This window comes from Photinus pyralis, unplaced genomic scaffold (genome assembly GCF_008802855.1).
Source record: "Photinus pyralis isolate 1611_PpyrPB1 unplaced genomic scaffold, Ppyr1.3 Ppyr1.4_LG3a, whole genome shotgun sequence".
In the NCBI taxonomy this organism is placed as follows: Eukaryota; Metazoa; Arthropoda; class Insecta; order Coleoptera; family Lampyridae; genus Photinus; species Photinus pyralis.
In genome coordinates, this window is record NW_022170509.1 from 13,619,494 (window position 1) to 13,637,108 (window position 17,615).

The following is a 17,615-nucleotide window of genomic DNA, read 5'->3' on the forward strand; positions in this document are numbered from 1 at the left end:
TAGATGCGGGGCGTTAAACGTCTATTTGCAAATGGCAGTAAACGGTTACCTGAAACTTGAAAAATAAAGGAAAACATTATGAAGCGCCGATTCCATCTCTCCCGCAGTTCTTTCTAAAGGAATCACTTTTCCATTAAAATGCTTGTGAAATCCAACGTGTATTTAAAATGAGGTCAACTGCATCAGGAACCCGTGCGCATATCTTATAGTCAATAAAGAAAATTGCAAGAAAATTAAATTTATATGTACAAATACAATTACGTATGAACAAATGCAAACATACACTAATAAAATAATGTCCCATCTTGATATTATTATTTAATCGGCGACATTAAGTTTAAACTAATTTGACGCATTACGCCTTATTTCCACCTACACCATTATTACGGACAGGTTCAAAATTGATTGCATTAACAAGATACATAATTGCAGTAAAAGCTAAACGAACCTTATATCTTTTATTAGGTGGAGTAGATGGAGACTGCTGCTTTGTCTTTAGTGTAAAGGTAACATTGCTCGACCGATTTTCCTCAAACATTGCTGGAGGAGGTGCATTGAAGTATCAAAAACGCTGATTATCACTCATTTGAACTATCTTTCCGCCAAAAACTCCAAAACTATGTTAAGACTCGGCTTATACGCACAGCGCGACGCTATGTTGAAGAAAAGACAAAGAGAATTCTTGTATTTTTAAACAACAATCTGAGCAACGGTTCGGGTCTGTACTTTTTTTCCAAAAACGCTTTAAAAACACCTCCGATTGCAATTGTGGCATCCTATTTATCGAAACAGGTCCTACGAATATATACGAAAACGTTTTGAGTATCTATTTTACGAAAACGGTTACTTATGTTTAAAAGAAGAAACCTTCCCAAGAGTTTTTAAATAGACACCTCGTGGCAGGTTTCCAACTAGTTCCACACACTTGGGGAATGGAGATAACGTTGTCCCTTTTTCAATGTCTTGAATTATTAATAATATCCCATTGTATATCTTTTCTTCATAGGTCCCTCGAACAGACTGTCCCGAACCGCATTCTGTAAATCTGAATTGTGCAGGTCTGCATGACTGACTTTAAGCACAAATTTAAGTATGTGCTTAGTTTTGAAAACAACCTGTTGATCTATGTTATGTTTCTTCGACACTCTCAATTACTGCCACGAAACCTACTTTTTGGTATGTTCGAATAGAATTAAGACAACTTATTCAAAACGCCGACGACAACATTGAATTACTCCTACTACTTGAATAAAACCAGGACTCAACTTTATCTCTGTCAAAGAAGGTAATCCACATTGCCGTAGTACATCTTCCAGAAAAATACCTTTACAAAAAGTGGATTCAGATATAAATGTCTGTTGGGGCGGATATTCATCACCTTAGATCAGTAAGGTAATATAAATTGAATCTCCCTTAAAGTTACAAATGGAAGAAGATCAAAGGAGGAACATACCAAACAGTGTACATACAACAAAATGCGTAAACTGTTCTAAAACCTCAAAATATGCCCATTACCCCTTCATCATTTTTTAAAAATACAGTTATAAAAAGGCATACCAGAAAACCATCCAAGTGTTGTGTTTGTAAAAAAAAACCACTTACAGCACAAACTCGACTTTAGCTCTCAATCTTTCTGCTCTGGGTTTATTAGTTCAGTTTGGACTCCTCTACCACCAAATCTTTTTTACTTCTTAGTTACACCCTATATATTCACACGCTCTCCCCGCATTGATATACTTCAACTATAAATCCAAAGTATCTACGTACTAGTATACGATAAAAAATCAATTGTTTGATAGGCGATACTCTATTGACTTCGCTCTTGAATTTCCGAATTTGTTGAAACTTATACCTACTCTTTTCCAAATTATAGAAAAGCTAGCATATATGGATCTTCATTTTCCAAATATAATTTTTCGCCACTTTAACTAAGGATGTTAAATTAGATCTAAAAGGTTTAGTTCCTCGAAATGTTTCTGGTCAAGAAAATGTTTTTTTTGAAAAGTATTGGATATAAACGTGTAAACAAATATAGAAAACGAGCTCCTGGGTAAGGATATAGCATGTGCAAAACCAAATTTTGAACCTGGTGGTAGTTTTGCTTTTATTTAAAGTGTTATGTATGAAATATCATGCAATTGCTTCCATAAATATGAAAGTTGGCACTGGACATTATGCACAAAACCAAACTGGCGTTATATTTGCTTTTATTCCAAGTACCTATGTAGCAAATTTCATTTAAATACCTTCATAAATAAGAAAGTTTGCAATTCGGTTTATAAATGGTCGAGATGCGAAGAGAGCACTGTGAATGCTGATCGATTAGGCTCAACTTTTGTAATTGCGATTGATATGGCTAAAGCTATACGCATATTGAATTTCATGCAGTTCGGTTCATAACTAACGGAGATGTCAAAGGCCTACATTTTCAATTCACGAACTCCCATATACAAATTTGATAAAGAATCCACCTGTAAAATTTCATCCTAATCGGCCCATTCGTATACGAGATATCGTGCTAATGATGGACGGACGGACAAACGCCGCAAAATTATAAACTCGCTAGGAGCTCGTTAATAACGGGCAGACTTCGTAGAACCAATGTAGGTTACTAATGCACCTTGCCACAATGCAATCAGTTTTAAAAGTACTGAAGCGAAGTACAGGTGCAGACATGGTTAATAGCGGTTATAAATTCAATGTATCGTCAAAAAAAACTACACAAAAAATCCATCGCACCATGGCAAGCTGATTTCGGAAAATGAAGTCTTGAACATTCTGGGAGGACAGCAGAAAATTGTTTCATAAAACGCCCTAACCGAATACCGTTAGATTTATTTTTTTAGTTTTTTTGGTTCATAGTGCTTCAACTCAAAAATGCATTCCCTCAAATAGTTAGCGGAATTGTGCACAATTCTTTTTTTTTTGTTTTAATAATAATAATAATGTTTATTCCCACATAAACAACCAACAATAGGAAAGCAAAAAATAATGAAAATAAGAATAAACCCATAAACAGCGTTTAAAAAAGCGCTAGAGCACTTCGGTGTGACCCCACGGAGTCATTGGATTTGACCCATTTTCAATTAGCTTGTTACATGTGGTATATATGTTAACTGTGCAAAGTTTGAACCGAATAGGTTCAAGCGTTTGCCAGACGCAGAGAGGCGTGACCCTACGGGGTCATTGGATTTGACCTATTTTCAATAGACTTGTTACATATGGCGTAAAGGTCAACTGTGCAAAGTTTGAACTAAATAGGTTCAAGCGTTTGGCAGAGACAGATAGACGTGACCCCAAGGGGTCATTGGATTTGACCCATTTTCAATAGGCTTATTACTTGTAGCATATAGGTCAACTGTGCAAAGTTTGAACCAAATCGGTCCAAGCGTTTGACAGTTATCGTGTTCACGGACACACGGACACCATCGACTCCCCTATAAAGCTTGCATCGCTTTGCCCTGCCGCTTAATAAAAATTAAACAGATATAGCAAACGAGCTCCTGGCCATGGCTTGGCTTGGTTACGTATTATATGCTCATTTTGAATTTCATGCAATTCGGTTCCTAAGCAAACGGAGAACATGGTCTACATTGCCAATTCACGAACTCCGGTCTGCAAAATTTCATCATAATTGGTCCATTCGTTTTTGAGATATCCTGCCAACGGACGGACGGACGGACAGACGGGCAGACACCGCAAAATTATAAACTCGCTAGAAACTCGTTAATAATATATATAGAACACAGAGGAGTGCAATATTCTGCTTTGATGGATATTAAGCCACCCTGATTCTCCAATTTTGTAAATTTTGCAAACCACTCTTAAGTATGTATTTTGCGGATCCTCGCCCCCGTCACTGGATCAATACATGCCCCACCACACCAGACCACATCACAAAAATTTAAAAGGAACAAAATCACAGAATTAGATAAATACAATTTAATTTTAGGAGTAAGAATATTTCTATTGGTGTACAGTTTTCCTAGAGTCTCAACCAAACGCTTTGGATACACATGCACGGACATGCTGTGTAAATTTAAGATCTACACCCATGTTTAGACCTAAATTACGTGACATGTTCATTACAGGCCGCAGCACATTTCGGAAATGAATTTTTATAAAAGGTACTGCACGTTCCCTATCTAAATTACGACCGAAAATGACTACCGCAAATTTTCTGGAGTTAATGTGCAAATTGTAATTTAGAGCAAAATCAATCAAAGTGTTTATCTTCTTCACTATTTCAATGGCCGCTGTTATCCGAGTACGATCTTTAATTATTTGTTCAAAGTTGTTGTCAATGTTGAAATCGCCCAACACATAAATATTCCTACGAGTCGGTAGAATATTGCTCATCGCATCCTCAACCTCTGCGATAAAATTTAAAACATTGGAGGAGGATGAGTACACAAGCTCGTGAAATTATATAACGTTATAAACGCAACACTGCCTGTGGCTTTAAAATTAATGAGGGTGAAGATTTTGAACTATTTGAGTTTTTTCGAATGTTTTAGAAAATATTATCCGTACAAAATCAATTGGATATGCTTAAATAAGTCCTAGGCCCTACCTAATACGATACAAACAATTTTTACAGGGTGCTCAAGAATTTCGTAGTGGAAAAGACGAAAATTTCATGGAATTTTAATGGATCTTCCTCTCTTTTGTTATATAATCGTAAAGTATCATCATCTAATCTAATTCCACTTCTCTCGGCTCAAAGAGAATACGCAAGAACACCTTTAACCACATGAACCTTTCAAGAATATTCAATCAAAAACATTTGGTGGTAGGTGTTAAAATAAACATTCTTCCTAACTAAACCGTGGGCCGCACATTTTGGAAGCTACAAAAAGGCCTAAGATGAGCTTTCCGATTTTTAATGTACGAAAGTTCGAAAAAATCATTAGATCTCTCACAAAGTATACGACATAAAAATAACACTTTATTAACTGCCATAGAGTGTTCAGCTATAAAAATTGGTATTGGTATACGTTCGATTTGCGCATGGGAGCATATGTTTGAATATTCTCAAGTGATTTCGACTATAAAATGTGTATAACTTTATTATTTTTAAGTAAGAGCATAGAGAGTATACCCCACCAAACTTCATGAAATTTGGAGATTGCGGCTCCACAACGAATTTCGATTGGATTTTTTTTCGAATTTTCACAAACTCTCATGTTAAAAAACTCCCAGATGACTTATAACTTTAGAAATATCAAAAATCAAAAGCTTAGATTAAGCCGCAAAATCCATCCTTCTATCTCGTATGGTTCCTAAGAAAAAATTACAAGGAAAATGTACATTTTGAAAGTTTTTCCAAACGATCCAGATTTGGATCACCGGTGTATTAAAAAAAATGCCCTATATATCCAACGTTTCACGAAATTGAATTATATATTCGTATTTAAATGGCAAAAATTTTTAACCACTTTGCGCCCAATGGTTCTGTCAAAGATAAGGATGTCTATCATGGAGATCTCTGAAACCATATTGAAGATAGTATATACGACGATGGTTAATTAAAGAAAAGGTGCGCTACTATCTTGCTTTAAAGAAAACCAAAAAATCCCGAGGACTTCCGAAGATATGCCAGAAAAACCGAATTTTTTTTGTTATTTCAACAAATACAACAATATAAAACCACTTTCCGTTTGCCACTATTTAAGCCCTACAAGATAGCGTTGAGAGATTTTCAATACGTTTCGTTTCGGGGAAATCGTCAACCTTTTTGTATGGCACAGCAAAATTGGAAACTGTTGGTTTTCACAGAATAATGCACCCGGCCCTAATGGTGCGAGAATACCTATCGAACATATTTTTTTTTTCGGGAAATTTGTCCGATAGATATTCGTACGTACAAATTGTATCATCCAATTCGTCGCTCTACAAAGGACTACTCGACCGTCCATTCCAAGCGTGTGACGAGTTTTTAGTGCGCCTAAATAATATGTGAAGACGAAGGTCTTTCATTTTTGCATTTTAGGTGCTTATAGACGAAATTTTGTTGCCCACCGATTATTGTTCGCCAATTTCCATTTTTTTTTAAAATGTGGCAACGGTAACAAATTCGCGAATGGAGACAATTTGTTCATTTGTTCTCAAGGAGGCGAGGGCTATAAGTTATGTATTATACTGACATTTACATATACTCTTGAAAAAAGGATAAAAGAATTCGCTGAACATTAGTGCACAGAATAGCAGGACCAACTTTAAGAAGGAAATTACTATGCAGGACAGAAGGTGAATTACTTCTAATTGTGCAGCACGAAGATAATTGATTTGCTACTCCACTGGTGTATCCGTGGTTATTTAATTCAATCTATCTCAATAACAGGATGAAAGCAAGCGCCGCTTGAAAATCTTTCAGTCGTTCCAATAATGGCACGCAGCCCTAAAAAATAGGAGAGTGTCTATATATTACATCACGTAGTCCTCCTGTTGTTCCGAAAACCGTTACAAGATCGCGATTGAAAGCGACGTTGATATCTAGACTTTCCACTCTGATATATCATCCCTTAGAAACAGAATAGTTCTTGTGCTTGTCAATTCTATTTCCTGAGTCGGCTGTCTGTCATAGTGATATCATTTGAAAATCAAGCGCCACTACTTTTTACCATATAGACACGCTTCAGCTTGAAATCACACGAGGATAAGAGTTTTCGAAAGGGGAGGAGGAAGACTTTTATTTTATAACGAAAAATGTTAAACGAGGTGACAATTTCAACACGCAGGTTCACAAAATAGTTTAAATTTCCCCCTCTGTATTTGCAATATAGGTGTGCGATTGGTTGACCATAGATAACGAGAGGATGATTGCAGCACCCAACCACCAAATGGTTGAATAGGCTTTGCAAGGCTCAGTGCTCTAGTGCTCTTCCAGTAAAGTACCTACTCCTCGTGCGAGTGATCCCGAGTTTAGGTGAAGTGTTAAGGATACAAGATATCACGTGGATCTTAATCGGTAAATATTTGAGTGTTCTTGTCCTTACTAACAAATGTGAAAAAAATGCCCCTTTGGAAGAATTTTATGTTTCTCTAGTCGAGGAAAAATCGTGCCGAAAAGTGCTGGAAATTAATTTGTTAAATAGGGTACAGTGTAATCGAATCTAAGGATTTTTTTTGAAATTATGTTTTTACACGCCGTTATGCACGTTCAAATTAAAGTCCCCCTTTCGTTCTTCAATTGACTACCTCCGTACATTAATAATTTGGTGTGGAAGTATTTAAAAGTGTTGTTATTAATCCGACGCATCCGTAAAGCTTCCCGCAGTATCATGACAATATTAATTTTGCAAGCGTGATTTAGGGCGCTACATGCTACATGGACAATGCCGTTCAGACTATAGAGCGCGATTTACTTTGCCGGATACGCTCATTTAGATTACATTAGTGCCCCACATAATCCGTGCATATTATTAAAGCATTTTAAGACATCAAAAAAAAATGCTTCCGCCGGTGTATATCGATTTTAAAAAATTGTGATGCACTCTTTACAACGCGATATCATCGTTTGTAAGTGATCATCGGCGCGTAATGAACTCGACTATTAAACGTCTCAGTTCGGATATAATTAAGTGGGACCGAACTGTATTTTACACCCTAGTTGAAGCTTTAAATATTTCCTATTTGCACGAGCACCCCATATTGTACAGCAATGGATAGAAGACCATCTAATTTAGTATATGCTAAAAGACTCTGTTTCAGGTGGTTTCACTTTGATATGTGATGAGCTGACTGTCTTTTAATTTTTCAACTACCATTGTGATTCACTGTAATATGGCTGAGGGAAACGAAGGTGCTCCCGACTGTTTAGAAAACACGTTCAATTTAAATAAACATGCGGCAGAAGATATTGAAATGAGCGCGCTGAAACCTTTTCCAAATTCGGCAACGCAAGCCCAAATTGTTAGTAGAAGTACAATTCCGGAAAGAGGGACATGGGCCACAAAATTGGATTTTATACTATCAGTAGTAGGATTAGCCATCGGTCTTGGTAATGTATGGAGGTTTCCTTACCTTTGTTACAAGAATGGCGGTGGCGCCTTTTTGGTTCCTTATTTTATTACACTTTTTCTCGCCGGTATTCCAATGTTTTTCATGGAGTTGGCATTAGGGCAAATGATGACGATAGGAGGGCTCGGAGTGTTTAAAATTGCTCCGATCTTTAAAGGTGAGCGTTTTAAGGATTTTTAAATACTTAAATCTGGTTTAACAGGAATCGGATACGCAGCGGCCGTTATGTCCTGTTGGATGAATATTTACTACATTGTTATCTTAGCGTGGGCAATATTTTACTTTTTTATGTCTTTGCGATCGGGTAAGCTTCGTTATTTTTCGAACACTACCTCCTAGCCAGAAATTTTCAGATGTACCATGGAGAACGTGCGATAATGAATGGAATACAAAGTTTTGCATAAATCCGTACAATCGTAGTTCGCTTTATTGTTTTACAGATTATACAAACTCCACCAAGGTGTGTACGATAAATAATTATAACGTAACTATAAACGAGCTAACGGATCCCGTCAAGGAATTTTGGGAGTAAAATATTGCACGTAATGCAAATGCCTTTTAATTTGAAGCGCACTTTTAGGCGACGGGCTCTTATGATATCGGACGGAATCGAGCACATTGGAAATATTCGTTGGGAATTGGCCGGTACTTTGTTATTGGTTTGGATATTGTGCTATTTCTGCATTTGGAAAGGTGTCAAATGGACTGGGAAAGTTGTGTATTTCACTGCCTTATTCCCTTATGTACTTCTAACAATTTTGCTCATACGTGGCGTGACATTACCAGGAGCGATGGACGGTATAAAATTTTACGTAATGCCAGACATCTCGAAACTAAAAGAATCGGAGGTGTGGATTGACGCTGTAACCCAAATATTCTTTTCGTACGGCCTTGGGCTGGGAACACTTGTAGCACTGGGAAGCTATAATAAGTTCACTAACAACGTCTACAAGTAAGTCCTAAAAAAGGAAAGCAGAACAATAAGTTAAATTTTGCAGAGACGCCCTTATAGTCTGCACAGTAAATTCGAGTACCAGTATGTTTGCGGGTTTCGTCATCTTTTCGGTGGTTGGCTTTATGGCTCACGAACAGCAAAAACCTGTGAACGAAGTGGCCGCCTCAGGTAAATATTCTTTGGCATTACTTCAGTAATAGTTTAACGATTTCAGGTCCGGGACTCGCCTTCTTAGCGTACCCTTCGGCCGTCTTACAACTGCCTGGGTCGCCAGTTTGGGCTTGCTTATTCTTTTTTATGATTCTATTGATAGGTTTAGACTCGCAATTCTGTACCATGGAGGGTTTCATCACGGCCGTTATTGACGAGTGGCCCAAATTACTAAGGCCCAAAAAAGAACTTTTCATCGCCTTTGTGTGTGCTCTGTCATACCTGGTGGGACTGTCGTGCATCTCGCAGGTAAAATTCTTGATTGTAAATCGATCTAGACAGCTCTTATTTTTAGGGAGGAATGTACATTTTTCAAATACTAGATTCATACGCTGTAAGCGGATTTTGCTTACTATTTTTGATCTTTTTTGAATGCATTTCCATATCATGGGCATTTGGTGTGAATCGATTTTATGATGGTATTAAAGAAATGATCGGTTATTATCCCATGAAATGGTGGAAATTCTGTTGGACTGTTACGACTCCACTTATCTGTGTTGTAAGTAAATGGTTGCTTTTGGTACGGAAAAAACTGAGACATGTTTTCAGGGTGTGTTTATCTTCAATTTGGTTCAGTGGACTCCTGTTAAGTATCTTAACTACGAATTTCCTTTATGGGCACACCTCTTTGGATGGTTCACAGCTCTCAGCTCAATGTTATGCATTCCAGGATACATGGTATATAAGTGGTATACAACGCCAGGAGATCGAGAAACTGTATGTTTCACCCCATTACTTTTTACTATAATAAAATTGTACTTCTTTTCCAGAAAATTCGTCTACTCATACGCATAGAAGATAGTGTTCCCTCACTTAGAGCAAAAATGCAAGCTCATTCACATCACGCAACATCCGACGTATAACAGATTCTTAATGTGTAAATTGTAAGTTTTGAGAAAACTAATAAACGTCTTAGTTTTCCCAACGTGCACAAATACAATTCTCGCGTCTTCCATTAAAGTTTTCGTGTTCATTTTAGTTATTGCTTTGTAAGTAAGCGTGTAGGAAGTTTAAATAAGTAATTTATTAAACGAACTAGTTTAAAATAACGTTAGATAAGAAAAATAATGCGATGCTCAACATTTGGTTTACGTTTCATTGAGATTCGATCATCAAATCACGATCTACATAATATAAGGCACTAAAGGGCACGTTCTAGGTACAATTAAAGTGGACATTTCCCTTCGACCTAACATATATTTGTTATAATCTTAATTATTTATCGATAGCGCTGTTTTAATATTTGTAAATCAATTTTTTATTTGATGCTACACATTAGAACTTTAAAGTAAGCCATACAGTATTGTTAATGTTTTCTTTGTCTGACTAGAGGAGTGTAGAATAATTAGTATACGAAAAACAATGTAATCGACAAACTTGAAAAATTTAATGTACATTGATGTAATAATATAATGTATCGCTTCTTGGTAGTTTTAAGGTTTAAAATATTACTGTACCTACCGAAAATTATAGACAATATTAATTAAAGTAAAATTAAATCTTTCTTTACAATTTTTTCATAAATTGATAAAACTTTCCTTTGATAAATAAAATCTATTAATTTACACGTTTTTGGGAAATCACGTGACTGGAAAGAAAACCGGGCTAAGGTGGATTATATTTTATTTTTATAAATTGTAAGATGAACCTGCTGAAACGTCTTGTACCGCACTAAACTCCATACATTGTTCAGTTTCAGGTGGGGTGCATTAATCATATAAACGTTAGTTGTGTTTGACCATGCCAGGATGGGTAAAGAAATCTGCATTTTGTCAAAGGCAAAACAAAGACAGAGTCATTAAATCGATTTCTGGGAAAGGAAGTTCCACCCTTCCAAAATGCAGATGGGCAAGAGGTTAGCGAAAGTTCCAACTTAGTAGCGAAGCTAAAAAAAGCACAATTAGAGGAAATAGGTTTTCTTAATCTTTGCCTGTATTTACTTTTCTTTTAACCAATATTCCTAGTATAATTGTATTTACTTGATTTGCTTACGACTGATTCCTCACGGTCTGATATTTTTGATCTCCGTACCCTTTTCCTTGTGGAAGGTCTCTTCATATACGAAAAAACGAAGTGGTCGCAGTTATTCACAAATATCTGTACCTACGCTAGATCTTAAACGATCCACCGGATAAATCAGCCTGCAAACAATACAAAATGGCAGTGATTTGATGACAGCAAAGTTTGGATCATGGCAGCGTTTGTCGAGTCTATCATGTCACCCATCGCCTAACCCTTAGGGAGTACCGCATATCCTCTCAAAAGCAAGCTCCCTTCGAGCCTGTTCCAATGTCCGCGATGGTGGCAGATACACTGCTCTCGAACAGCAAACTATGGAGGCGATTTTGAATATACTCTTTCCTGATGACGACCATACAGAAGACGAACCCTTCCACGCCGAAATGCGTTTCCGACCATTCAACTTGGAATCCAGACAAGATTGGGTGGTCACTAGACAATATATCCTTGCACAAGTGCCAAACACAGCTCCTGGATTGGACGAAATTCACGGAAACGTACCCTTTCTGACATTCTCGTCGAACTATTCAATACCTGTATAAAACTCGCCTGTCCTGTCAGTTGGAAAACTGGCAAACATAACTATTCTAAAACCCGGTAAGAAGGATTTCAGCAATTCCAACTCGTACAAACCGATAACTTTATTGCCCGACATTGGAAAGCTATTCGAGAGAACTGTACGACGAAATCCCACTCGAAGAACTTTTCCATTCCAACTAATATGGCTTTATCCCCGGACGGAGGTTTGACCGACTGCGTGCAAAGACTAGTAAACCACGTCAGGACGAAAGCTCACATGTATTTGTTGGCGATTTTCGGTGCATTCAGCAACTGCTGACGTTACTCGCAGTCATTCGTAGCTATCTTATGGATCGCTCAACCCGTTTTACTTCGAGAGCCTCGAAGATGTCCCTCTCTAAGTGTATGAGTAAAGGTTGCCCCCAAGATTCGGTCTTGGGTCATCACCGTGTCCGCCAGCAACAGGCGCGTCCTGGACGTAACAACTTCCCTATACCTCGAACGACTGACGGACTGGGCGGGCAGCAAAAATTGTCCGTCTCAATAGACAAGATGAAGTACATGGTTTTTGACTCCAAACTACAAAGAAATCCGACAGTTCGCCTATTAACCAGTCAGTTCGCAGAGTTTTCGAATTTAAGTACCTGGGACTGTTATTAGACCACAAACCCTCCTTCGTCAAGCATTGCTCTTTAGTCTGTAGTAAAAAAAAAAGGTAAAATCCTGCTTCATCTATTTTACAAATACACTCGCCTAAAATGGAATCTCCCAAAGAATTCACTAGAGTGGATTTTCAATCGTGCAGTTCTTCCCACGCTTACATATGGCTTGAACATTTAGTTTGACAGACCCAGACGGTCTCAGCTCACGTGGTCAGGAAACGGGCCTCGTTTCAGATCTACCCGGGAGCTTACAGAACGGTACTCAACGATTTTCTACGCGTTATTGCTTAAGCATCCTCCTCTTCGTCTCCTTCTGCAGGAAATTTACTGCAGCAGTTCCTACGCAGGACCGGCATCTGTACACTGTTTAACGACCGCATTTCTACCAATGACTTCCCTTCCCTTTTCGGCCGCCACGCGTCACATATGGACTTTGGTCCTGGGCCCTAACATCCAAAAATGGTTACACCAAAGTCATGTCCTCTCCTCGCGGAGAGGATTTAATAATAATAATAATAATAGCCTTTATTCCCCATAGGTCTCATATCAAAATTTCACATATCAAAATATAAAAAACGATTATAGTTATTCATAACAATAAAGAAAAACTTCTAAATTAATGATCAAATGGCAAGATAAGAACTAGAAAAGGAAAAGAAGAAGAAGAAATTTAGTAGTACGTATTTATGAGGAATCACACGGTGCCAATTCAAATTAGTAGTTAAACCTACCATTGGTCTTCCATTGGAGCCGTGAAAAAAGATAAGAATAGCAAGGTGAAAATATGCCTATTCTAACTTAAACTAAAATTCTGAGATGTTAGGTCGGCGTCGGAACTAATTTGCAAACAATTATTTGTAATTTATCTTTATGTGACTGATGAATTGATGATGTTATTATGCGTCATTTTGAAGATGTAATAAAGAACGGAACAGTTTTTTTTTGAAGAGAGGAAGAGATGAAGCTTTGAGTTCAGCTGATAAGTTATTATATAGACTTTATAAATTTGGTACTGAAAGGTGCGTTCGTATAGGGCAGTGGAATGCTTTGGTGGAGAAATTAAACCGCGGTATCTTAAATTTATATTATGAACATCTGTTCTGAAGCGGATTTTATTAAAGAGATAAGCTGGTGTCTTTGTGGTCAGTACTTTGTGGCAGAGTGTTGCAAACTGAAGTCTTCTTCTATTGCTCATATTCAGCCAGTTCAAATCACGCAGTTTATGCGAAATGCGTTCGAATTTAAGTATACCATAAATCATTCGCATGCAACTGTTCTGTACTCGCTGAATGCGTCGTACCGTACCGTATCTTGCTTTATAGACGACCAATATAGCTCGGAGCAGTAATTGAAATGCGATAATACAAGAGAGTTACACAACAAAGCTTTTGTTTTTATTGGTAAAGATTTCCTATGTGGATATATTAACTTTAAATTGATTAAACTTTTCTTGAGGTACATATTGATTTGAGTATCGTATCTAAACGAATTGTCCATGTGCAAACCTAAGTTTTTCACTTCGGTTTTAATCGGTATGTGTCGTTCAAAAAAAATTTGCATGCTGGTTGATGGCTCGGATATTATCAGTATTTCCAAAAAATATTATTGAAGACTTCGCCGGATTTATGAACAGTGAATGCATACGTGAGACAGCTTCGATTGAACGTAGATCATCATTTATATTACGAACAGCAGCTATGGACTCATCCACGCGAAATGAATGTAGGATTTGGGTATCATCGGCGAACATTTTCATTTTGCAATGCGAAATGTATTCACTAAACCGGGATGTGTAAAGAATAAACATAAGAGGGCCTAAAATAGACCCTTGGGGAACACCCCTAAGAGTTGGTAAGAAACGAGATCGGCGTGACATAATTTTAACGCATTGGCTCCGTCCACTTAAAAGCTACTAAACAAATTAACCGCAGCTGTTGATAATCCAACACTTCCAAGGATACTGAGAAGAACGTCATGGTTGAGTGTATCGAAAGCTTTACTGAAATCTAAAAGCCCTAGGACAGATACCATCTTCGAATCGGTGGCGGAGATAATTTCATCCGTGATGTCTATCAAAGATGTAGTACAACTATGATGCGGTCTAAAACCAGACTGATGGTGGGGAATAATATTTTTACTGAACACATATGACCTCAGCTGCGAATTAATTACCGTTTCCACTATTTTAGACATTGTAGGAAGTATGCTTATAGGCCGTAAATCTTTGAATTCCTTAGGGCACTTGATTTTTGGTAATGGTGTTATCACGGCTTGTTTCCATGATAGCGGATATTTACCAGACAGCAGGACTTCGTTTATGATATGGGTGAGGTAAGGTAGAATTGTGGGACAAAATAGTTTGATAATATTGATATTAATATCGTCGTGTCCGGTAGCTGTAGATTTAATTCCCGATATAATTTTGGCGACATCAGCTGTGAGGACTGGTGAGAAATTGAATTGATCCTCATTGGAAAACGGATTATTCTGTTTGTAGAAGTTGACTAAATGGGCTACATCGCGATCATTTGAGTTCGGTATTGAGCTTAATAGAAAGGTATTTATAGCTTCAGGGTCACTTAGATGGACAGGCAATTCAGAGTGCAGATTATTAGATGATAGAAGCTCTTTCAAATCTTTCCAAAGCTGCTTACTATTATTAGCATTGATCTTTTGTTCAAAGAAAGCTGTTTTTTCATGTTTCAGCATAAAGTTTACCTGATTTCGCAGATTTTTGTAATAAGACCAATCGCTTTGCGACCTTGTATGCTTAAATTTCTTTAATGCTTCATTTCTGAGTTGCATACAATTTTTGACAGTGGGTGTTACCCACGGCGCATTTCGTTTAGTTACCTTTATGTTTCGAATGAGCGTATGTTTGTTAATTAAGTGTAATATATTATGGCAGAGAAAATCAACCTTATCATCAACATTGCTAAGATAAAATACGTTCTGCCATGGAACTCTATGCACATCGTCATTAAACTTCACTGCATCCATGTAAGTGAAATCCCGGAAAGATTTGAATATGGCTGGATTATTGATAGTAGCAATATCTAGATCGCAGAAGATTGTTTCGTGATCTGAAGTGATACCGTTATAGTGAATACCTGATGAGCTTACCCTTTCTGAATCGTTGACCAGAATTAAGTCGATTAACGTTGACGATTTGTTAGTGAGCCGTGTGGGTTCGCATATTAATTGCTTAAAGTTAATAGCATCTAACATTGTGCTAATATATTCTGTTGCAGGTAAATGATTACAACTCATATCAATGTTCAGATCACCTAAACAAACAACGAGATCGCCGCTACTGTGCATCAGCGTTAGTGAAGACTCCAATTCGTCCAAAAATAATTTGTAATTTACTGTTGGTGACCTGTAAGCACAACCACAAGCAACACTAAACTTACCAACTTTAATCGATAACCATAACTGCTCAATTTGACTATTGCTCTTAACGACATTACATTTAAATGATTGTTTAACATAGATGCAAACTCCTCCTGCTCTACCATCCCTATCCTTTCGGTATACGTTATAGCCATTAACCTCAATGGCTTCATCTGTTATTCCTGGATGACACCACGTTTCACCAATTGCAAGTACATCATAATTGTTCGCATCTAAAAAACTTCTAAGATCATAGAGAGAGGGTACCAAAGATCTGATATTAATGTGTCCTAGACGCATACTATAAGAAAACTACTTAAATTTAATATTACGATAACAATCCATGATTGAACAAATTTACATATTATTTATTTCAATGTTTACAAATTTGCGTGTCTTTGGAAGCGTATCGCCGTTTGGGAACATGATCATTTTCCGGCGTCCGTTGTCCGTGCTCCTTTGTTGGCGAGTATCGCTCTCTGATTCCTGTCAGACCATCCTTCATCCATCACGGTCCTATGTGTGTTTGTGTCTTAAGTGTTATTATTTGCGCCGAGGCAGAAACCAGGGTTAACCGTATCGTTTACGTGAAAAAAATTTTAAGTTTATTTTTCTTTGCTTTATTTATTTTGCCTCCACCGTAGTAGCGAAGTAATTTATGTTTAGTTTAGTACCTAACAAGTTTATTTTATTTGTTTTCAATTATTTGAGATACTTTTTTGTTTTTTTTTTAATTTATAACAATTTTATTTAAGTCACTTTTGAAAGGGGTAGAAAGATGCAAGGGTAGAATCAAACGTAAGGAATGCCGGTAAACAAAATTAAATAGTTTTCACTATAGTCTTTAGTCAAAATAAATTACATTGTAAACTGAACTCAAATTTGTAGCGGAAGTTCTTTTAGGAGAAAAAAAAGATGTTTCTTAATGTGCTCTTAAAATATAGCTTGCTCTCCAAGATCTTTATGCTGGATTAAAATTTTAAGAACCAACGCAGGGTTGTCATAACGATACCTAAGTCGAAAAAAATGAGCTGCCGCTGTTTTCTGTATAAAAAATCGAAATGCTTTCACCAAGTTATTGATTCCATTTGGTATATGACCAATGAAGAACATAACCAGATGGTCAACATACAAACACTCATTGAAGCGGACTTTGTATGACACGAAATTATCGACCAAAATAAGGGATAGCTCATGAGAGAACCCTATATCTCAGATAAAGTTTCATCAATCTTAGTCCGTAATGAGATAAAAAACCAATAAAAAATAATTAAACCCCGAAATCACGGAGTACTTCATATCAAAAGCTTCCTGAACAACAAAAAATTTAACCCATGTGCCTCTTATGTCAAATTACACTTTTTTTAGTGTATTGCCTAAGTAATGTCTTTCATGTATATCATCTTACATAAAAAATCTTCTTATGAATGAAGAATTCCCCTTGGCACAAGTATAACACACAGTCAACTAACATGTTCCATTCATACTTCAATTCGTTGTGTTCCTTTTCTTTTAAATTCATTGTTTATTACTTAGTCTAGTCTAGTGCAAAATTATGTCGCTTTAAATAGATAAGACATGAATCAATTTTCTAATAAAATTCGTAATTTTAAAACCAAAAGGAACTTTGACTTTAAATACCAATTGAAGGGTTGCATATGGATCATTTATACACAATCGAATAACGGAATACAAATATTTGGTGTACTACAAAAATTACAACCCCCGCAATCGAGGATTACTACACGTATAAGAGTCCGAATTCTAATAAAATTCGTAATTATAAAACCAAAAGGAACTTTGACTTTAAAGAGCAATTGAAGGGTTGCTTATGG

General features: G+C 36.9%; 1 protein-coding gene across 2 annotated transcripts; it reads left to right on the forward strand.

The window, feature by feature from the left end:
• The first annotated feature begins 6,836 nt into the window (after window positions 1–6,836).
• Window positions 6,837–10,690, forward strand: LOC116166194 (sodium- and chloride-dependent GABA transporter 1). 2 transcript variants are annotated; one of them, XM_031481058.1, is made up of 10 exons: window positions 6,837–6,970; window positions 7,714–8,179; window positions 8,225–8,326; window positions 8,376–8,550; window positions 8,603–8,974; window positions 9,021–9,145; window positions 9,192–9,436; window positions 9,483–9,686; window positions 9,737–9,904; window positions 9,958–10,690. In XM_031481058.1, the coding sequence occupies exons 2-10, from the start codon at window positions 7,786–7,788 to the stop codon at window positions 10,048–10,050; spliced, it is 1,878 nt and encodes a 625-aa protein (XP_031336918.1). In that variant the 5' UTR covers window positions 6,837–6,970; window positions 7,714–7,785; the 3' UTR covers window positions 10,051–10,690. The 2 variants fall into 2 exon arrangements, with proteins under 2 accessions (XP_031336918.1, XP_031336919.1); XM_031481059.1 differs by lacking the exon at window positions 6,837–6,970 and adding an exon at window positions 7,343–7,521.
• Window positions 10,691–17,615: the final 6,925 nt, after the last annotated feature.

Coding starts and splice junctions, on each gene's coding strand:
- LOC116166194 (XM_031481058.1), top strand. CDS start 7,786: ATGGCTGAGGGAAACGAAGGTGCTCCCGACTGTTTAGAAAACACGTTC. Junction 8,180..8,224: donor AATTGCTCCGATCTTTAAAG/GTGAGCGTTTTA, acceptor CTGGTTTAACAG/GAATCGGATACGCAGCGGCC. Junction 9,146..9,191: donor GAACGAAGTGGCCGCCTCAG/GTAAATATTCTT, acceptor TAACGATTTCAG/GTCCGGGACTCGCCTTCTTA.